Source organism: Bos indicus x Bos taurus, chromosome 14, assembly GCF_003369695.1.
Source record: "Bos indicus x Bos taurus breed Angus x Brahman F1 hybrid chromosome 14, Bos_hybrid_MaternalHap_v2.0, whole genome shotgun sequence".
NCBI classification, from domain to species: Eukaryota; Metazoa; Chordata; class Mammalia; order Artiodactyla; family Bovidae; genus Bos; species Bos indicus x Bos taurus.
The window spans coordinates 21506007-21528830 of record NC_040089.1 but is presented as its reverse complement, the minus strand read 5'-3'; the positions used below and the strand labels follow the sequence as shown (position 1 = coordinate 21528830).

The following is a 22824-nucleotide window of genomic DNA, read 5'->3' as shown; positions in this document are numbered from 1 at the left end:
AAATAGAATCTACACAGTTCAATGGATTCAACTCCCGGGCTGTTTTTGTTAGTGCCGACAACTAATCCCAAACTGGGCTACAACTTCCTTTGGGTTTACTTGGTGATGGTCAAGGGTCAGGGAGCCGTGAACTCTTTTGCCATGTTCTTAACTTGTGTCTGTTACTGCAGTGCTGCACACGATTGCACCACGGCCAAGAAGAGAAGAGCTGGGGAGCAGGCTTTGGGGGTCCCGGTGAATAAGAGAAAGTCCCTGCTCATGAAGCCCCGACACTACAGCCCCAGCGTGGACTGCGAGGAGGGACGTGCAGACCAGGTGGAGGCGGAGGGGCAGGACGACCGCCTAGAGACCAACCATCACCCCAGCACAGGTAGCCAGGGGCCTGGCCTCAGCTTTACTTCACTTCCTCCCCAGCACACAGACCCAGGCCCACCTTAGGGGGAACATGCCGCGTGTCCAACGTGGGATCAAAACCAGACACTGGTTTCCCTCAGCATCTGCTAGCAAGGACCAGTTTTCCTCTGTTACAGCAGGGAGGTCAAACGCAAGCCACAGAGCATCCTTGCCCGTGGGCCGTTTGCAGGAGCACAAGCTTGGACTGTGCCTCTTTCTGCAGAAGGTAAAAGCTGCTCAGCCTTGCAGTTGAAAAAGACCTTGACTCAGCAATGGGGCGGATGTCCAATCCTTAAAAGAGAAAACCTCAAAATGAGCTTTACAACATTTCCAAATGACATATGAGATGCAGTCTCTATTTTGAAATTTTACTTTAATTTTTTACTGACGTTTATAATTGATTCACAGTATCATGTTTCAGGTGTACAGCATAGTGTTCAGTATTTTTTCCGTATACCATAAACAGTTATAATTCCCTGTGCTGTATGATACACCCTGTTGCTTATCTATTTTACACATAGTAGTTTGCATCTCTTAATCCCCCATCCTGAATTTTATTTTGAAAATTTTAGGATGTGCTTCTCCCCAGTTCATGGTCACACCCACTAGACCCGGTTGTCACAGTACCTCCAGGAGCTAGACCATCACAGACCACTTTGTGCATGAGGCTGACATTGAAGGACATGCGAAGTATCTCAAAAGTTTGTTTTTAAAAATACATGGAGATCTAAACCTTGACTTAATTAGAAAGTGAAATTAAATGTACGTATCTTCTATTTGACCTAAGTATGGGCTTACCTGGTAGTTCAGGCAGTCAAGAGTCTGCCTGCAATGTGAGAGACCCGGGTTTGATCTCTGAGTTGGGAAGATGCCCTGGAGAAGGATATACCAAACTACTCCAGTTTTCCTTTCTGGAGAATTCCATGGACAGAGGAGCCTGGCAGGCTACAGTACGTGGGTTGCAAAGAGTTGGACACAACTGAGCGAGTAACACTTTTCACTTTCATGTGCTATTACATACACATTTTTTTGAATGTGTTTTTAAGTAATCAAAATATACCAAATAAATTGTCCTTTGGAAGAAATATACATTATACAAGCCTAAGGCAATGAGATTCTTAGGTCATAAAAACCTATTGCATATAGAATGGTAGTAATTGCAATAGGAGTTAACAGAAAAAGTGTCAAAGTGTATTGACTGAGTGGATGCCAATCTTGGAGCACAATCATCGGTCTCCAGTAATCTCCACTTGCAAGTAGTGTGAGGTTCTGTAGTTAAAACAATTGTATTCTTATTTATTAGCGTTAGAGCAAATTTCCTGGCTTTTCTATATTTAACATACGTCTTCAAGCCTCATGGCTCATCTGTAAATTATCATCCTTGACTTTTTTGTTTGTTTGTTTCCTTGGGCTGGTCAGTTTCTTGCTGATTCCTGAAAATTGTAGGTTGAATCTAGTGTCAGGGAAAATCCTTGATTTAGTATGGTTAGACTTGAGGTATAAGGAGATGCAAGAGACACGGGTTTGATCGCTGGGTAGGAAAGATCCCCTGGAGTATGAAATGGCAACCCACTCCAGTATTCTTGCCTGGGAAATCCCATGGACAGAGGAGCCTGGCGGGCTACAGTCCATGGGGTCACAAAGAGTCGGACATGACTGAGCACAGCATATACACACACAATAATTAATACCATTGACATTAATGTACCAAGTATTCAAGAAAATGGGCATCTTTTACACCAACACATTTTGCAGGTGCCAGGAAGACCAGGTCTGTACCTGCCCACTGGCTTCCCACGTTCTGTTGTCGCTGAATGATCATTGTAGGTGCTTGATATTGACCAGGAAAATATACTGTCAAATGTTCTCAGTTAAATATTCACTTATAAGCACTGATGGACATCTCTCTGCAGCTTCAGAAAGGTTCACTCTTTTTATATTCAATTTTAGAACCATCACTACTAATAATGAATATGCTAAACTTACACTGTGGTGGCCATTACTTTTGATTCTTACTATATCTTGAACACATAAATCATATCACTTAACCCACCTAATGGTGACATGACTGTGTAATTGTGACCACAGGTGTGCAGATGAGACCACTGAGGACAAACGAGTTAATGCTGAAGGTGATGCAGCTTGTAGCTGTTGGAAAGAAGATAATTAAGAGACAATCAAAGGACAAGCAAGATTCTGATCTCTCAGCTAACCATGCTCCATAATCCAGTCCTCATGCTCTGAGTATCTTTAGAAGGCAGATTGGGCAAAGTCCCCCCCATGTCACGTCACGAAGTCACATGTCCAGAAATGACCAGTCCCAGGTGCTCCCTTCCCTGGCTGAGAGAGGAAAACTCTAAGTGGTCTTTAGCCTCCTAAGCAAGTCCCCCAGAGAGAAAGAGAGCTGGGTTTTCATCCAAGCCCAGCCTAAGGGCTTTTATCTACCATCCAGGTGCCCCGAGGTATTCACCTGACCAGGTGTGTGCCTGACTGTATCTTCAGTGGGCAGTTTAGGCGATGAGAGATGATACAAGCTCATGAAAGCTAAGGTCATGAACTTGAGTCCCTTTAATGGCAAAACTGTGCCTCGTGCACCTTCTGCCAGTTGTCTTTCCAAGAGCTGCCCGTGGGCAATAAGAATCACAGAAGAGGGACTTGCCTGGTGATCCAGTGACAAAGATTCTGAGCTCCCAATGCAGGGGCCTGGGTGTAATCCCTGGTCAGGGAACTAGATCCCACATGCTGCAACTAAAGATCCTGTATGCTACGACAAAAGCCCAGTGCCACAGAAGAAACATTTTTAGGAAGAGAGCGATAGATAGAAGAGAATTTAGACAAAACAATGCAGATGCACCTTTTCCACTGGGGCAAACAGAAGGTGAGCTCAAAGCACCATCAGGAGGCAGGTTGAGCTCACGCATTCCCAGTGCAGATGAAGGAAAGAAGTGGGGTGACCACTGTCTGGAGTCCTTCCCAGGCTGTGAGCAGTAGCTCGTGGATCTGAGAAACTCCTCACACTCGTGGGAGCTCTGAGGGCTGGGGTGACATTTTGAACATATTATCTCTCAAGAAACAGCAAGTAAGGGATAAGCCACTCCCACTTAAAAACTCTGAGAGACGAATTCATTTCTTAGGGCTTTTATTCTCAGCAAAACTGACATAACTCAGGAGGCCTGGAAAACTAATTTGCCTGTAAAAATCATTTAGCTAGAAACAGAACTAAAATCCGAAACTTAGTTATACTAAAGGAATCAAACTCAAAACGTGTTGTGACTTTCGGAGGCTTGCTTTCTTTTAATATTTATTTTTATTTTTGGCTGCATGGGGTCTTAGTTGCAGCGCACACTTTATCTAGTTGCAGCACACAGGCTTAGTTGCCCCACAGCATGTGGGATCTTAGTTCCCCAACGTGGACTTGAACCTGTGTCCTCGGCCTTGGAAGACAGATTCTTAACCACTGGACCACCAGGAGGATTTCTTTTGTTTAAGCCGTTTTGATGCAGAACAGCTGACAGGCATGGGTGATCACTGCTCTGTATATTCAGGATTACCAGACCCCTCAGAGAAGAGACTTTGATGTAAAGTAAATCAACAAATGTGAGCTTTTACATATCAGGCCCCCCCAAAGAACAGTTTATTTATTTTTTGCTCTACGAGGAAAGTGTTGCCCCTCTCCAAGCCCAGGAGTGTACCAGAGGAATTTTCCATCACGTGTTGTTGTGAGATGCACTATGTTAGTTTTTGCTTTGTTGTTGTGTTTGTTTTTTGTATTTTTATTTATACATTAGGTTGTGTTGTTTTTCATCACCAGTTAGCTGACAGGTGTATTTTAGTATTTTCCTATAATTCAGTCTTGAAAGTATCCAGATTTGGGCAAACAGTAGGCACCCGGCTTCCGAGTTGATTCTTAGCCCCCCACTGGCTGGCCATGTGAACTGGGCAAGCCCTTAGCTCTCTAGAACCCTGGTTTCCCTTTGGTAGAAGAGATTCAAAAGTGCCTTTCTTGGAGTTATTGTGAAGATTAAATGAAATAAGTAACTGGACATTATATCAAGGACATACCAGTTTATTGTCAGGATATCTTATTGTTGGCTCATTGGTCACTGGGATATCGGATCATCCTTTTTTTAAAAAATTTTGACTGTGCTGAGTCTTTGTTGTGGCTCAAGGGCTTTCTTAGTTGCAGCACGAGGGGACTTCTCTGGTTGCAGAGCACAGGTTCTAGAACCTGTGGGCTCCACAGTTGGCAGCACCAGGCTCAGTAGCTGCAGTGCACCAGCTTCATTGCTCCGAGGCATGTGGGATCTTAGTTCCCCAACCAGGGATCGAACCCGTGTCCTCTACATTGAAAGGTGGATTCTCAACCACTGGACTACCAGGGGAGCACCTTATCATTGCTTTAAAGATGAGGACCCAGGACTCCAAGGACAGTGGCCTGCCTGAGATCACACAGGTCATGACCCCCAGTCTCTGGACTTCAAACCTGGGGCGGAGTCTCCCTCCACACTGTGCACGTGAGGAGGGGGACTCCTCACGTCCCCCAGGCAGCTGGTGATCATAGTGTGTGTGATGTAGACAATGGCGACCAGGGCTGAGTCCCCTTCAGATGCAAGGCTGGGCCCTTCCACGGCCGGCAGGTCACTACTCACTCTGAATGAAGACAGGCCCCACCTTGTCCAGATGGAGGCTCCTATGTCTCCTCTGCCATCGCTTGCTCTGCTGCAGCGTCAGGAAAGGGACAGTGTCCATCCTTTATTGATGACCCGTAGGGTGTCACCTGCTCTCCCATGAGGCTGAGGAGCCACCGCAGTTGACACAGACACATGCCATGCCCAGACTCGAATGAGGTCCCCAACACAGGTCTCTTGGATTATTTCAGGGGCAGAAGCACAAAATAGATGACTGAGCCACCCCAGAAAGTAAAATTGCATGAGCATAGAGAATATAGGGAGCCTGGGCACCCCATCACAGATCTGTCAGGCTCGAACTGAACACAGGGTCTCTCTCTGTGACAATGACTGACAGCAGCGGGTGGGCGCGTGGCAGGTTGGTTGGCAGGTTTGCTGAGCATGCCTGGAAACCCCCGGACACCGCTTGCCGGCACCTCTCCCGGCAGGGCTCCTCTCTTTCTGAAGAATAATTAATAAATATTTTCTTTTAGCATATAACCAACAGTTGAACCAAACAATTATGGAAACTGGAAGTGACCCAAAACGCTCGCATTGGCAGCGGCTCGGTGACACGCATTGTCGGGCACACGTGCACGGCTGTCACCCCGCCTCTCCGACGATCTGCACTTAATAGGAATATTTTAAACTATGTAGCTAAGCAACAGAGGTAATTGTTGCTTTCCAGAGCTTTTGTTAGCACTCTCACACAGCCCAAATATGCATAATTAGGTATAATGTCTATAAATCATTATTGTACACATGTGGGTACTTAAGTGGAGTTGAGAGAATAGTTCAATGAATTGAGCATATCCACGGAAAACGCTTTTTATTTGTTTTCTGTAGTTCATAATACTCTAAAATTATCATAACCCTTTACACTTTCTCTTAATAGCCAGCCGTGATATTGAGAAAAACTTCATTTGCATTTTAGACTATGTTTAATACATTATTTAAACCTGGAGTTCCTCTGATATGAATTCAGGAGAGGATAGACCGTCCTCTCAAATATTATGGGCTGGGTTTTGCCAGCCTCTTTTCTAGGAAGTAAAATGTTAAATTTTTCAGTTTATGTTGAATAGATCCCAACAAAGGACTGCACCCTATAATCAGTGGTATTTAAAGGGGCTAGTGTTGTGACTCAATTCTTCTCTTCATCCAAAAATGCTTTTAGTTACTATGGCAATATTTACTTGATCCTGGCAGTCCAGTGTTGATTTAGGGAGATAATTACCAGAAAGGAAGATGATGGAGATGTATTTTTGAGTGTCCTTGTCAGAGACAATGTTTATAAAAAATTAAATGGGACCCAAAAAAAGGCATATTGTCTTCTGCACAGACACCCTCTCCAGCAGCCCTTCCATGGGACGTCTGTTCTTTTCTTTCCTCCCAAGACGTGCATTAACGCAGAATGCCCTGCACTTGGTGTCTTTAACAGTCTTTAAGGAGGCTTATTATTTTGTCTTCCCATCCCCCACTCTGCCTGTAGAGACACAGCAATGGTCCTGCTTTATTTTTTTTGTCTTTATGAATGCCAGGGACCACTGCTGGGTTGTCTGGTGTATTTCATAGGCTGGCAAGTGCTGAGCTCCCTGGGCAACCCCTCCCCAGGTGCCAGGCTGGGGCTGGGGCACCCACGGACCTGCACCTCAGTTGGTGTGTTTGCACGGGAACAGTGTATATAAATAAACACACAGTCTGTCACCCCGACTGGGCCACTGCCAAGAGGGAAGGGGGTGACACTGGTGGCTGCTCTGGATGTGGATACGACAAGGACAGACGGGTACTTGGGCGCCTGTCCTCAGTCCCAGGCCTTCTTGACCATCAGGACTGGGAACAACTAGCTGACATTCAGCATCCTCTAACTACCCCTACCTCTCTTTTCACATAAGTGTACATGGGTACCAGGCCAGAAACTGTGCTACTGGTCAAGGCGTTATTCTGTCTTATGCTTTTTCCATTTACTTGTGTTTCCCTTGGTGTGGAATTTTCATGTTACAAGTATGAAAGTGATCAGGGCTTCTTTTAGTTACCATCTCTGTGTAGATGTGTTGTGTATTTTAGCTAACATTCCATAAAATCTGAAAGTTTGTTTGGGACACTACAGAAGTAGAGAAAATCGACTGAATAAGCTTTGAAAATATATTGCCAGGGAGCAGAGAAAACCAATGAATACTTCCTTTAAAATGTATAATAGGACATATATTTGATTTTCTTCCAGTTGGCTGAGACTTGCAAATATAAGACGTACAGTAATGTGAATTTCACATTCAGAACTCTGATGGTTGAGCATTTATTTCAGTAACTAAACACACTTAGCTCTGACATGTTGAAAATTCAAATAGCTCATTTCTTTAAAGGTAATTCTTAAGAACATTAAGGTCTGAATTTTACTTTGTTTTGTTGAGAGTGTATATTTTTCTACCCAATGTTTATAAAACTGATAGAGTCCACATATTCACATATTGCATCTATTATATATGTGTGTGTGCTAAGTCACTTCAGTTGCGTCTGACTCTTTGCAACCCTATGGACCGTAGACTTCCAGGTTCTTCTGTCCATGGAATTCTCCAGGCAGGAATACTGGAGTGGGTTGCCATGCCCTCCTCCAGGGAATCTTCTTGACCCAGGGTTCGAACCTGTGTTTCCTGCACTGCAGGTGGATTCTTTACTGCGGAGCCACCAGGGAAGCCCATCGTATATGTATCTATTTATTTATTGGTCATTGTAATTTCCTTAAAATATTTTTATTCTTGTTTTTCAAATAATGGCTTTCTTTTTCCCCTTGAAGAAATCATGATAAAACCCATGGATGAGAAGTTTCATTCAACCGCACAAGAAAAATCAGATGGGAAGGAAGACAGATACGGCTGTTATCAGGAACTCGTGGTCAAATCTCTAATGCACTTGGGGACACTGGAAAAAAGTGCATCTGCTCAGACCATAATTGAAAACTTAAACGACAGTGGCATCCAGTCTCTAAAAGCAGAGGGGGATGAAGTGGATGAGTGCTTTATGGTTCCTTCCGACGATGGAAAAGATAAGACCGACAACTCCCGGCTGCGGTTCTCGCCCTCCTCCGACAGCGACAGTAACTCTGAAAGTGCAGAGAATGGTTGGGACAGTGGCTCCAGCTTCTCAGAAGAAGCCAAACCTCCGAGGGTCCCAAAGTATGTTTTAGTGGATGATAGGAAAGACCTACTGGAAGTTCCCGAAATAAAAACTGAAGGCAACAAGTTTATCTCCTGCAAAAATGTGTGTGATTCAGAAACAGAAAGGAAAGACCCTCAGAACACTCCGTTGGACCCATCAGATGGCCCAGCCCAGCCCTCCTTCCCAGGGAGTGAGGACCGCGGCCACGGTCGTGGGTGTCCAGCCGCAGGGACGGAGGAGGCCACTGCCCTGGAGAAAGCCAAGGGGAACCTGAGTCTGCTGGAGCAGGCGATTGCCCTGCAGGCTGAGCGAGGCTGCGTCTTCCACAACACCTACAAAGAGCTGGACCGCTTTCTGCTGGAGCATCTCTCCGGGGAGAGGAGGCAAACCAAAGTCATCGACATGGGTGGAAGACAAGTCTTTCCCAATAAACGTAAGACCCGGTTTTGCTTTTATTTCATTTAAAATTGCTTTATAGTTGGGGGTGGAGAACGAGTGAGATTTGATTGCTTCTTCCAGATATCTTTTTGACAGTTTAACACAGTTAAAAATCTAATTTGTACTATAAAATTACCCAAAATTTCTCCTATTCTCTAGCTTGTTCTCAGATCAAGCTTGGTTGGTTTTACTTGGTTTTCACACACAAGAAAAATCATTGACTATATTTCTCGTAATGTGATTTTTTTAAAAAATATATGGTACTTTTTTTTAAAAAAATGGTATGTTGGATACGTTAGAAGTACATTAGTATTTACTGAATTTTAACTGTTCTTTCCCACCCTCTTTCTGGGATCATCTCACTAGCTTGGAGTTTCATCAACGTCAGGCTACTTGCAAAGCCAGGCAAGATGTTCTCATCATTCTTGGGAGGAGACTGGGAGCTAATTCCTTTATAAGCCTATGCTTTAAACAAGCTCTCTGACTCTGGGTCTGGAAACATCTGGACCAAACTTGAATAAGAAAGTCAGTGTGCTTGGAGGAGATCTAAAAATCGATCCTCAGACTTTGGGAAGTTGCATCTCCCATGAAGATGTACCCCACCACCGAGTCTTGCACTGTGTGGGCCTGGTGATGAGTCCTTCAGTTAAGTGGGGTGTCCCAAGGGGTGGTCCTTAAGGGCAACCTACTCCAGTGTACTGGATCCTCCTCCAGGGGATCTTCCCTACGCAGGGATCAAGCCTGTGTCTTCTGCATCTCCTGCATTGTAGGTGGATTCTTCGTCACTTTACCACCTGGGAAGCCCTAAGTTATACATATACATGTATCTATTCTTTTTCAGATTCTTTTCCCAAGTAGGTCATTATAGAATATTCAGTATAATTCCCTGTGCTATACAGTAGGTGCTTGTTAGTTATCTATTTTACATGTAGTAGTGTGTATATGTCATTCCCCAATTCCTAATTTATCTCTCCCACCCCACTCTTCCCCATGGGTAACCTTAAGTTCATTTTCTATGTCTGTGAGTCTATTTCATGGATAGGTACCATTATTTTAGATTCCACATATAAGCAACATCATACGATGTTTGTCTTTCTCTGTCTGACTTACTTCACTTAGTATGATGCTCTCTGGGTCCATCCATGTTGCTGCAAATGGTATTATTTTATTTTTTTTTATGGCTGAATAGTCCATTGTATGTACATACTACCTCTTCTTTATCCAGTCTTCTTTCAGTGGACATTTAGGTTCATCCATGTCTTGGCTATTGTGAATAGTGCAGCGATGAACATTAGGATGTATATGTCCTTTTGAACCAAACCACATTTTCCTCCAGATATGTGCCCAGGTGTGGGGTGGCTGGATCATATGGTAACTCTATTTTCAGTTTTCTGCGGAACCTCCTTGCTGTGCTCTGTAGTGGTTGTACCAGTTTACATTCCCACCAGTGGCGCAGGAGGGTTCCTTTTCCCCACACCCTCTCTAGCATTTTTTGTTTATAGACGTTTTAATGATGGTCATTCTGACTGGTGTGAAGTGGTACCTCACTGTAGTTTTGATTTGCTGTCTCTAATAATTAGCAATGTTGAGCATCTTTTCATGTGCATAACTTGCTTTTTTTAAAGCAAGTTCCTGAGGTGACTCTTTGACACCGTAAAATCTGAGAATCACAGAATTAGGGGAGGAATATACTAGAGAAGGTCAAGTTTGGGGACTTACAGGGTTGATGAGAATAATGTGCTATCTGGCAAGATGTTTTGATCATTGAAATTTATCGAGAAATCAGGTGGGTATTTTAAATCCATTTTAGTACTCATCTGAAATCTTGTCTAATACTGTGTTGCAACTCATCTCTGAGGAGAAAAGAATAAAATAATGTCATTTGGTGAGGGATAAGATAAGTAGTTCTTTGGGTACATACTGTAAGGGCTGAATATTAAGGACTAGCATGTAATCTGGGGTAGGATGCTGTATAAGCAGCCCTGAGCACTCCATTCACACTCAGCTTGGAAACTTACCTGTGTGTGTATGTGTTTGTGTGTGTGCATGTGTATGTGTTTTAATGAACAACAAAATCAGAAAAAAAGATGAGATTTACTTCCTATTCCCAAACCCCATCATTTCCAAAGCACTCTATTTCCTCCCTTCTAAGACACAGTTTTCCCATTTTAGCATCTTTGTAAAATTGGAAGGGTGTGCCATTATTCAGTTTTCAATTGTTTCTCCTTTCTCACTGGCACACAGGATAATGTTTCCTCTTGCAACTGATGGCATCTTCAGCCACTGATATCTCGACTTCAGAGACACTTTGTCTGTTCCACAGTTTAAAACACATGATAATACTTTGGTCTCTTCTATAGAACTTTCAAAACATTTTTTGTTTACAAAAGTTAGCAAGGCAATAGAATGTGAGTTAGGGAATACAGGTCATGGTGGAGCCTTAGAGAATCGCTGATGGGACTAGATGGGTCCACGGTGTAGCCTGTGTGTGTGTGTGTGTGTGTGTGTGTGTGTGTGGAGGGGGTGAGGTCATGCCTTGGGGTGTCAAGTCCCTGCAGGGAACTTCATTCCAGACAGGAAGAAACAGGCAGAACAGTGAAGCCGACTGTTGGGGCTTCTGGCTTCTCTCAGAGGATGTCCAGGTTCATACTCTTCCTCTCATCCCTGGTGTGGGATCATAAGAGGAGCTTTTTTTTTTTTTCTCTCTTGAGAGTATATTCCATGCGCCTAAGTTAACAACAGGTTTCCCAGGCGTCTCAGTGGTAAAGAATCCACCTGCCAAAACAAGAGATGCAGGTTCAATCCCTAAGTCAGGAAGATCCCCTGGAGGAGGAAATGGCTACCCACTCCAGTATTCTTGCCTGAGAAATTCCATGGACAGAGGAGCCTGGTGGGCTACAGTCCATAGGGTCCCAAAGAGTTGGACACAAACTGAGTGATTAAACAATGATAAGTTAGCACTAATTTCCCATGCGCCTCGGGCATGGGACTTTGCTCTCCAAGAATACTAGGATTTTAAAGTATCATTTCACCCAGGTCTTAAGGTACCAGGTTTGGCTGTCCTGCTGCCACCAGCCACAGGGAGATTTTGGGTCGCAGGGTAAGTAGAGTCACCGTATAATTTATTCTACGGCCTGTGACATTTTCAGGGTGAAGGGGAGCCATGGGAACAAGCCCACGAGTCCATCAGGATGTCAGGTCACCAGAGCACAAGGTCATTTTCATTAAGCAGCATCCAGGAAAGAAAATGAAGAAAGAAAAGCCAGGCCAGAGAGCCCTCCCACCCCCAGAGCTGCTGCTGCGCTTGGTTCAGGCACAGGGCTGGCCCTAGAGAGCACTGTGGGCATATTTGTTCCCACGAAGAGGGGCTGGCAGACACGGCCCCCACCTGGGCAGGGGCCAGCCTCCCTTATCTCCCACACCCCCTCTGGCTTCCTGCAGGCAGATAGCGTGGCCAGACCTCTCACCGTGGTTTGGAAATGCAGCCTCACCTGGCCAAGATCCGAGGGAGGGAGGCCATCAGAATTCAGGTCGCTTCTTCTTTCCAATGCGCTCTCTTGGGGTGTTGGCACCCCCATCCCGATTTCATGTTAATCAAACGTCGAGGGTTTTGACTAGCTTTTTGCAGACATTCTGTACCCAAACGAACTTGAAATTTGGCAGCGTTTTCAGACTCAGTGAAAAATAGCCCCACAAAATCATGCAACATGTCAGAACTCCTCATATGTCCCTTTGTCTCTCCCAGAAAACAGTGTAGTCTCCACATCCTGGCATTAAATCCTGTCTCCGAAAACACGCACAGTGGCTATTCCAGTGTCCCTTCCCACCAACTGCGTCCTTTCCCTGCTGATCCCTGGCCCCCCACCCCAGGCAGCACTTCTAACTCCAAGGGTCCTTGGCTCCTCCCGCTTTGTTAAAACTAGCACCCCCTCCCCCCCCCGCCCCCAATAATTGCATTACACACAACCTGCTGTGCCCATCTGCCCAGGACTGTTTACCCTTCGAAAACTGGGGTGACGTGGCCACACTGAGGCACGTCTGCTCTCCACGATATTCATCGGGCAGCGCTGCCTGGCGCTCTGTGCCACCTCTGGAGCCGGAGCATATGGCCCTCTGCGTCCTAGCAGCTGAGACCGTGCCCGCACCCCTCGCCCGTGGCTTCCCTGCGGCAGGACCTTGTGGACTGTTGACTTTCACTCTCAGCACTGTGTGTTCCCAATTCCTAATGATGGAGTTCTGATAACCGCAGTCTCTGCACCACGCTGGTCCTTTCTATGAGGCCCTCTCTGCCCGTTCTGGTCCTGGTTCTCTAGAAGCCCCAGTGTGAGGGGCAGACCTGTCCCAAGCTGGCATTGTCACTTCACTCACTAGTTAAGAGTGCAGTTTCACCTCTGAGAATGCATTTCACTTTTAAGCTTATCTACCCTCAGTCATGAGTATAAACATATTCATGTTAGTCCTCACTTATTTTATGTATTGATGTAATCCTTGATCTAACCCTCAGGCTTCCCCGGTTGTTAAGGGGTACAGAACTCACCTCTAATGAAGGAGATGCAGGAGACACAGGTCCAATCCCTGGGTCGGGAAGATCCCCTGGAGAAGGAAATGGCAACCCACTCCAGTATTGTTGCCTGGAGAATCCCATGGACAGAGGAGCCTGGTGGGCTACAGTTTATGCGATCGCAAAGAGTCGGACATGACGGTGCACACATGCACACACAGACACATACTCACACATATTGTCTAACCCCTAGCCTCAGGCGTGCTGGGAAATGAGGACCCTGAGCTGTCTTCTGCCCGCGCCCTCTAGGCCGCCTGACTGCGTGGGTTACTAGGTGTCCCTTTCCTCTACAGCTGCACATGTGATCTACCCCTGCCCCCCACCGTGTTCTGACAGTGCCCTGTGAACCACTCCAGGCTGCCCCACTCTCTGTGCTCCCACACTTTGCAGGTCTCCCCCAAGGACGCGTCCTTGCTAAGCCTCTGTCTTCAGTTTCTGCGCAAGGAGTGAAACCATAGCCCCTTCTCCTCCTTGGCTGCTGCGAGTTGATCCAGGGCTGTCGACCACAGGGGTCTGGGCCTCCCGGACCCCTACGGCCCTGTCCACCAGCCGGGACTGGCGAGAGGTGCCCTCTTGTCAGGTCAGCCTCCCAACGTGGCTGGAACCCAGAGCCCTGGGGCCACTGCACCTGCCACCAGGACCTGCTGGGCTGGCCAGGCAGTCCCTCCTCAAATAGAACAGCTTCTTCATCGTGTGATGGTTGAGCCTGGCTTTTCCAGATTCCCTCAATAAGAGACAGTGTGGGTTTAAATAAATTCCTTCTCTTTTGCTTTTCTGGAGCCTACTCATCCTCTGGTGTAGGGCTGACTTTTCTCAACTACGATCTGACATGACAACTTGAAACCATCACTGTGTTTCGACACACCCTCGCCCTATCTCAGCCTCTGCTTAAGATACCAAAAAAATCAGAGAGAAAGCACTTTTTCTGCTTCCGCAGGTCTTAGTGGAGGGTCTTATTCAGGGCGATTTGAGGCGAGTGTTTATTATGTGGAGGCTGAGCAGCATGAGAAGGCTGCCCCCACAAGGGCTGCTCTCTGCAGGGAGGGCGAGGACTGACCAGCTGTCTTTCCGTTTAATTCCTCCATAGACTCACCGAGGCCTGAGAAGAGGGAGACCAAGTGCCCCATCCCCGGGTGCGACGGCACAGGGCACGTGACGGGACTATACCCCCACCACCGCAGCCTTTCGGGGTGCCCCCACAAAGTGCGGGTCCCCCTGGAGAGTGAGTGCCGCCTGGCCCTGGAAGAAGTCCATGGGGTCGCCACTTTCTCCTCCAGTTTGGGATTAGACATGAAAACACCAAGTTTTCTCTCTGTGTCAAGACAATTTCCATCTAGCCGGGTGTTTTAAAATACAGCGTATTCATAAAAAATTGGGGTGCAGTGAGGCCAACAGATCAAGAGATGACTGACGTTGAAAACATAACTTGCTTCTCATAGTTCCCAAGAGGAGGGGGCTCCTCAGGCCAGGCAGGGCCTCCAGGGAAGTACCAGGGCCAGCAGGGAAGGTGGGGGAGTTGAGAGTGGGGAAGAATCGTTGGCAAGAGCCTTCGCTGAAGTAAGCCGGTCTCGATCAACCAGTTGGAATTTTTCCTGGGAGCTCTGGAGCTTGGGGGCTGTCTGTGGTTGTCTGGGACCTGGCCCTGGGGTTAGAACAGGTGGAGAGTGTCCTGGAGTGAGAATCAGATGGGGGAGGATGTCAGACATGAACTCCAATTGTCTGGTTTGCATTTGAAAAGTGTTTACAACCTCTGGGAATTAGGGAGCCCCAGGTGGGGCCATCTCCCCAGAGTCAGCAAGCCCCAACATCAAGGCCTCAGAATATACAGAAGATAAAAGGCCTGAGTGATGCTCTGTGTGCCCTGTGGTCCTTTCTCACCTGAGATTCCGGAGCATCACCTGTGTCCCCCACCTCCTTGGCAGCAGGGACACCTGGCATCTGAGGCATCGCCCAGGACATTCCTGCAGAGTGAGGGCCTGTTGGTCCCTCCACCCATGTCCCCCCATGAGCCCCAAAACTGGAGGGAGAGGGGAGGGAAGAGCTGCTCCTAAGCTTTGAAATACCTGCAGGCTCCGTCCTCTATTTTGGAGCCTCTTATTGAAACAGCTCTTAGGCCACACAGCCCGCCCTCATGGGCATGTCTCAGTGCCAGCCGCCCCAAAGACGTTTAATACTGGACATCCGCATGGGCTTCTGGTCTTCAACGGAAGCTGTATGGGAAGGGAGCAAGCTGGATTGTAACTAAATTCATTTGGATGCGAAGTTGAGATATCAGTTTCTTGGCATGTGATGTACTGGTAGTAAATTGCTCTTTTCTTTGCTATTTTGTGCTTAGTTCTTGCCATGCATGAAAATGTGCTCAAGTGCCCCACCCCGGGATGCACGGGACGAGGGCATGTGAACAGCAACCGCAACACGCACAGGAGGTAATACGAATGAGACTCCAGGGACTCAACCTGTGTTATCACTATTGCTGGATCACTGTCAACTGTGTTAGCACTTGACATAGATAAGAAATTCTCAATGTGTGGAGAGTAAAAAATAAAATACCTCATTATTTCCCTAGAAATTTTCATAGAGCAGCCAACAAAAAATGTCATATTTGAACACCAGGGGTAGATACTCACATAGGGACACACACAGAATGTGACCTCTGCTCTGAACATCCCCAGAGCTGTTTGATATTGGAAAGAATGGCTTAGGGGTTCTCTTGAACCCCATCCAATGTACATTAAAGCAGTCACCATAGAACTTCAGATTACTGAAGGTAAACATCATTTCATTTCATTGAGAGTTATTCCACAGAGATCGCAACTAACTTAAAACACATATGTGCATTTATGTATTGCATACATGTAAATATTTTGGTAAAATGCTTATTGTTTTACATATATTATGTATAGATTATGTAATCATGAGATACTATTTGATGCATATGCATATTGCCAGAAAACTTATATTCTGTACTCTCCATTTAAACTAAGATGTAAAATTAAGTTCCTAACATTTTGCCTATAGACTCTAAGCTATTATATCATGAAATTAGCTATAACTGGACAATTGCCATTGGATGAGTGCATTCTGTTAATACTTAAAATATCACCAAGTTTCCAAATAATTGTTATATCTCCTTTACATAATATTTTGATTTTTAAATGAGTTTGTTTTCTATCACCTCTGAGATGAGGTTTGGTGACAAATGTTGACACAGTAGTTTGCAAAGCCCTCTGGGATCTTTTAGAATGATAATGGTGCTAAGAGAACTATTAATATTATTACGACAACATTTGGTGCACGCCAAGGATGAGTGAGGTAGGTGCCCAAGCAAATTACATTCTCTTTTTAACTCAGATCTGCCCACTTTTTTTTTTTTAAACAGTCTTTCTGGTTGTCCAATTGCTGCAGCTGAAAAACTGGCAATGTCCCAGGACAAAAGTCAGCTTGATTCTCCTAAAACCGGACAGTGTCCTGAGCAGGGTCACAGGTATGACAGTCCCCTATGCTCCCTGTGTTCGGAGATCCTACACTGAGGGTCCCTCGCCCCCCACGTGTCAGCACCATGGGCCACCTTCGTTTCAGTGCACAGCAGCCACTGTCCACTTGAGAGGCCGGCCCAGTTCATCATCATGTCACTAAAATGAACTGCTAGACCCTCCAGAAGTTCAACTTAAAATTAAGCTGTGTGCAGAGTTATGTAACGTGGATGAATCAAAAAGATATGAAATATATGATAACATGGGCTTCCCTGATAGCTCAGTTGGTAAAGGATTTGCCTGCAATGCAGGAGACCCCAGTTCAATTCCTGGGTTGGGAAGATCTGCTGGAGAAGGGATAGGCTACCCACTCCAGTATTCTTGGGCTCCCCTGGTAAAGAATCTACCTGCAATTCGGAAGACCTGGGTTTGATCCCTGGGTTGGGAAGATCCTCTGGAGAAGGGAAAGGCTACCCACTCCAGTATTGTGGCCTGGAGAACGCCGTGGACTGTATATCCATGGGGTCACAAAGAGTCAGACATGACTGAGTGACTTTCACTTTCACTTCATATGATAGCATGTATTAATCAAAGTTCTGTGTCACTCAATGCAAGCCCTCCCATGAGTCAGGCAGGCACCACCTTATGGTTGACGTAACCACTTTCCTGGTGGCTCAGACGGCAAAACGTCTGCCTGTAATGCAGGAGGCCCAGGTTTGATTCCTGGGTCGGGAAGATCCCCTGGAGAAGGAAATGGCACTCTTGCCTGGAAAATCCCGTGGATGGAGGAGCCTGATAGGCTACAGTCGATGGGGTCGCAAAGAGTCAGACACGACTGAACAATTTCATTTCCATCTCATAAATCTCATCACTCAAAATATGTGATGCTGTATATTCATCCTTCTCTTTCAGATATGCATATAGTTTCTTTAAAACAGAAATTCATTCCAAACTGGTAACTTGTAATAAAATACCTCCTGTTGGTCCTGGGTCCTCTACATTCTCAAGCACTTTGGAGGGCTTTACATACACCTAAATAATGACAGAGGACCAGACAGTGTGAAATGATGCACTTGTTAACACAAAAATCACACATGCAGGAAAGAAACGATTTCAGGATTACAACAGATAACCAGATCTTCATTGTTGTTACTGAGACACTGAGCTGAGAAGAACAGTTGTTAGGAACATTTTTAAGATATGGTACCCCTTAATATTGGCTTCTGTAGATTTAATTAAAGGGTCAATTGGCGTGACTTTGCCAAGAATCAAAATTACATGAGTGAGAAAGATGAGTCAAGCAAAGATCATGATGAATTACTGAGTAGCTATCAATTAAAAATCTTATAACAAGAGTTTTTGTCAGTATTACTGTATTTTCTAGTTTCTCCCTTAGTAAGTTGTTTTTTTGGCTATGCTGGGTCTTTGTTGCCTCCAGGGCTTTCTCTAGTTGTGGCAAGCAGGAGCTGCTCTCCAGTTTCAGTGGCTTCTCTTATTGCAGGGGCTTCTCTGGTGGATCAGATGGTAATGAATCTACCTACAATACAGGAGACCCATGTTCCATCCCTCGGTTGGGAAGATCCCCTGGAAAAGGGAATGGCAAACCATTCCAGTGTTCTTGCCTGGGAAATCCTATGGACAGAGGAGCCTGGTGGGCTACAGTCCATGGGGTCGCACAGAGTCAGACATGACTGAGTGACTAACATTTTAACTTTCTTTCACTCTTGTTGCAGAGCGCAGACTCTAGGCCTGAGGGCTTTAGTAGTTGTGGTAAAAGGGCTTAGTTGCTCTATGGCATGTGGGATCTTCCCTAACCAGGGGTTGAACCTGTTTTCCCTGTATTGGGAGTTGGATTCTTAATCCCTCAACCACCAGGGAAGTTCCCTAAGGAGGTTATTTATCAAACGCAGAAATAGCATTATTTCATTTTGCCCATTACTTAAAAGAGATGTATTATTTTAGGCTAGAACACTGCTGCAATATTAGGGCTATAAATCTAGTTATTTATGCCATAACAAGATCAACTAATCACTTAAATATTTTGATGTAGCACTCAAAAGATTTTTACCTAATCCAAGAAATATCACAGAAACTTTGACATTCTGATGAGCAAAGTATGTTTTGGTGGGAAAAATAAGCAAAATAATAAATTTTGATACTACTAAATTGTGAAAGGTATATTTGTGTTCTTTAGCCTTAGACCACAGCACCACAACATTTGTGTTTTCCTTAGTTGACATTGGTGCTGCACAGACATGATGCCCTGGTTTAATCCAGACAGTAATTCTAAAGGAATATTTAAGTCATATTTAGCTTGGATTAAGATAACTCTATTGAAAAATGTGATAGCTATTATAGTAATTTCAATTCATATTGAAGCAATGGCAATTTAATAGATAAAATATTGAAATACTACCTAACACAGCAAAAGCATTTAATCTGAACTTGGGGGAAAAAAGTAAAAAGGCTCAGAAGTTCCTGGTTCAGAAATCTAGTCTCTGGTGCGGACACTGACCCTGTTGGACGTCAGGGTCCTGCTGGCTCTGCCAAACAGAATATGATGACATTTCCTCACTAGCGACGGCCGTGACTTTCACGGCTACTCTGATGAACAGTGGGATGCGTGCACCTTATCAGTACCCTGGTGGTGGTAACATGACCCTTTTCTTTAAGTAGATCAGAGTGCAAATAGACATCACATACTTGCTCCTTAACCATCTTTATTAATGAGTGGAGGATGATGCTCCCTCTGTTACTGATGAGAGACTCAGACAAGCCATGTACAACTGCCCCCCACACCCCCCGACTAGGCCACCCAGGGCCCAAAGCACCTCCTTGTCCCTCCACCCTGTCTGGCTGTGACCACAGTGCTTTTCCCCAGTGCGTATCTCTGTAGCACCCACGGGTGTGACATATCCAACCTGCTTTAAATTCTGACTCTGGGACGCTCACTAAGAGTGTCCTCCTATTTCTCTCAAGCTCTGTGCCTCTCTCTTCAGGACGAGCTTGGTGAAGCAAATTGAATTCAACTTCCGATCACAAGCCATCACGTCTCCCAGAGCCACGGTGTCAAAAGAGCAAGAGAAGTTTGGAAAAATACCCTTCGATTACGCCAGTTTTGATGCCCAGGTTTTTGGTAAATGCCCCCTTGTACAAACAGGTCGGAAAACACCACCATTTCCTGAATGTAAGCTTGAATTCCAATACTTATCCCCCAAAATGTATCTTGTGTATGTGTGTGTTATGGGAGGGGATGCATTTAAATAGGTAATATACTATTTATTGGTAATATTTAGCAATATTTAATAGGTAATATACTATTTCTGGGAGGAGAGAAAATATATAGTGAAATAAAATAAGAATAACAATTATAAGTTAATCAGTACTATTGATGTTACATGATGTTACACTGAATATGGTGAATAGTTTGTGTTTTAATTATTCTACAAATATGGTGCCATTGTTGAATCTAAATACAGTAATTCTGACAAAATATTTAATTCTCATTTAGCCAGGATTGGGTTTAGTACACTGAAAACTGCAATAGCTATTATAATACAGTAATTTAAATTCATATTAAAATTATGAAAATCTAATAGGTAAAATCAGAGAAGGCAATGGCACCCCACTCCAGTACTCTTGCCTGGAAAATCCTATTGATGGAGGACCCTGGTAGGCTGCAGTCCATGGGATCACTAAGAGTTGGACACGACTGAGCGATTTCACCTTTAACTTTTCACTTTCATGCATTGGAGAAGGAAATGGCAACCCACTCCAGTGTTCTTGCCTGGAGAATCCCAGGGACGGGGGAGCCTGGTGGGCTGCCATCTATGGGGTCGCACAGAGTCGGACACGACTGAAGCGACTTAGCAGCAGCAGCAGCAATAGGTAAAATAGCGAAATACTACTTAAAGTATTACTTGCATTAGCAAAAGCTTTCAGGCTTAAGGTGGGAGAAAAAGTGAAAGGTCTAGGAGGAAACTCATAATTCAAAAATCAAGATTTTACTAGAAAAAAAAAGTGTGGCTATGGAGATGTTCACCCACAGATTTAAGAATTAATGCAGAAATGTGTTCATTCTCTAACAATGACACATTTGTATGGACGGTCATAATGCAAAGGCACTTGTAACACATAAAACTTGATATTTTTACTAATAGTTTTCTCCGGTTGTTTAGAGTCCTTGAATATTCTAATGAGTAGGTGAGATTTTTCACCTGGGGATAAATCCAGGAATGATTTCTACAAAGGGAAATAATCCTCCAGTTGGAGTCCTCCATAGACCATGAATTTTTCACAGTGTTGTGCAGGTCCCTGGGCTCCCTTTGATCTGACACATAGTTACCTAGATGTGGTGCTCTTAGGAACACAGAATGTTTCTCCCTTCTGTGATATGAATCACCAAATTTTTCAAAGAACTTGAATGCGGTATAAAACCCAACAGTGGCTAAACAGACTAGGGAGGAGTGTGTTCATCAATTAGAATATATTGTACTCTAAAAGATTGTTTTACCTGTTCTTACTAAAAATAAAGTATAACCAACATAGGTAACCACTGACAACCTATTAGATTCAAGGGGAAAATTATACACACAAATACACACACAGTGTTTTGTATCTATATGCAGATAGTTTTCTTTTATATATATATAAAATAGACACACATACATATATATTTAATTCAGGTGAAACTAGTTAATAAGAGCCTTCTAAATATTCATATAATATGGATACTGGTTTAAAAAGTAGAATTTTCAGTGACATTTTTATAACTACAGGAATAACATTTGGTAATGCTTTAAACTATATTTTATGAAAAATAATGATCAAACATTTAAAATAAACACTACATTCAGTAAAACAGCCAAATGCCTTTATAGCCCACATTAAATTTTGGATGTGCCTCCCGGTCCCTGAATGATGTTTGCAAACACCCAGAGTAAAGAGAAACATCTTTAATTCTCTCAGGGACACCCTGGTACCCATAGCAGAAGCATAAGGGAGGACTCAGCCTTGATAACTCAGTGCTTTTCTGTTCACCTTGAGAACTTGGGCTCAGTCCATCCCCTACTCGCTGCCCTGCGCCTGAACACAAAAATGAAGTAAAAAAAAAAAAGCTTCATCATCTCCTCAGGTCCACCAAGTTGGAGGAAGAGAAACTGCTACTGACTTAAGCACAAAACAAACCCGCATAACAAATAGCAAAGCATGCAATTCTGAATCTAAGTATAAATTGTTGGTGTGAGAACAAATATGAAGCAGTCCATTTCCTCCGCAGGGATCGCTGATTCTCGTACCTACACTGTTTGTGGGTGTTGTGGCCTTAAGCCTCTCTAGTCCCTGATAAGTTTCACTAGCGTAGACTTGAATCTACCATTTTTACCACCTGTGCTGCCAGAGCACGTGCCCAATAACCTGAGTTAGAGTTTTTCTCATAAAACGTATAAATACAAAAAATATTAAGAGAATAGGCCTTCCTTCTCCGCAGTCACCTTGTTTGATATATGAACTCCAGTGAAAACCAATCTGAATAACATTCATTTAAGGTACACAGAGAGAATGGATTGTGTTTCTGTGTATTCTTCACGTATTTTCATGCAAGAAGTTCTGTCTTTCAAACAAGTCTATTTAATGAGTAAATCCATGTTTGTGCAATTGCTAATCAAATCTCTCTTCAACAGCGAAGCATTTTTCCAGTCCAGGGAAATTTCCCCCCCGGCTGCCGAGTGCAGGCGCCCACACACAGAGCCCAGGCCGTGCCAGCTCCTACGGCTCCGGCCAGCGCAGTGAAGACACCCACATCGCAGCAGCTGCGGCCATCCTGAACCTGTCCACCCGCTGCCGGGAAGCCGCCGACATCCTCGCCAACAGACAGCAGGGTCTGCACGCCAAGGTAGGCAGGCCAAGAGCCCGGAGGGGGGCCAGCGGCTCGCCGTGAGGATAGGCTGCCTCCGCAATCCTGGCCATGCTCACCACCTCCGTGGCCTGGCCCCCTTTGTCTTTGGGAAGGGGTGAGCCTGATGGATTCAAGGAGCAGGGAGACCATGGCTCATTTGCAGGTTGTGCAAGGAAGCTGGGTGGGGGGTGTGGAGACTGGCTGGGGAGCCCAGTGGATTCTAAACCTCTTTTTGTGTTGGGG

At 44.9% G+C, this 22824-nt stretch overlaps 1 protein-coding gene across 3 annotated transcripts in view; it reads left to right on the top strand.

The window, feature by feature from the left end:
* ST18 (ST18, C2H2C-type zinc finger) overlaps nucleotides 1-22824 on the top strand; it is an 88895-nt gene that overhangs the window by 30784 nt on the left and 35287 nt on the right. For all 3 annotated transcript variants that reach the window (XM_027560968.1, XM_027560967.1, XM_027560969.1), the window contains exons 4-10: nucleotides 171-370; nucleotides 7852-8646; nucleotides 14300-14434; nucleotides 15548-15638; nucleotides 16592-16696; nucleotides 19685-19872; nucleotides 22367-22578. In XM_027560968.1, the coding sequence (XP_027416769.1) occupies nucleotides 171-370; nucleotides 7852-8646; nucleotides 14300-14434; nucleotides 15548-15638; nucleotides 16592-16696; nucleotides 19685-19872; nucleotides 22367-22578 (1726 nt within the window). The remainder of the gene's footprint in view (nucleotides 1-170; nucleotides 371-7851; nucleotides 8647-14299; nucleotides 14435-15547; nucleotides 15639-16591; nucleotides 16697-19684; nucleotides 19873-22366; nucleotides 22579-22824) is intronic.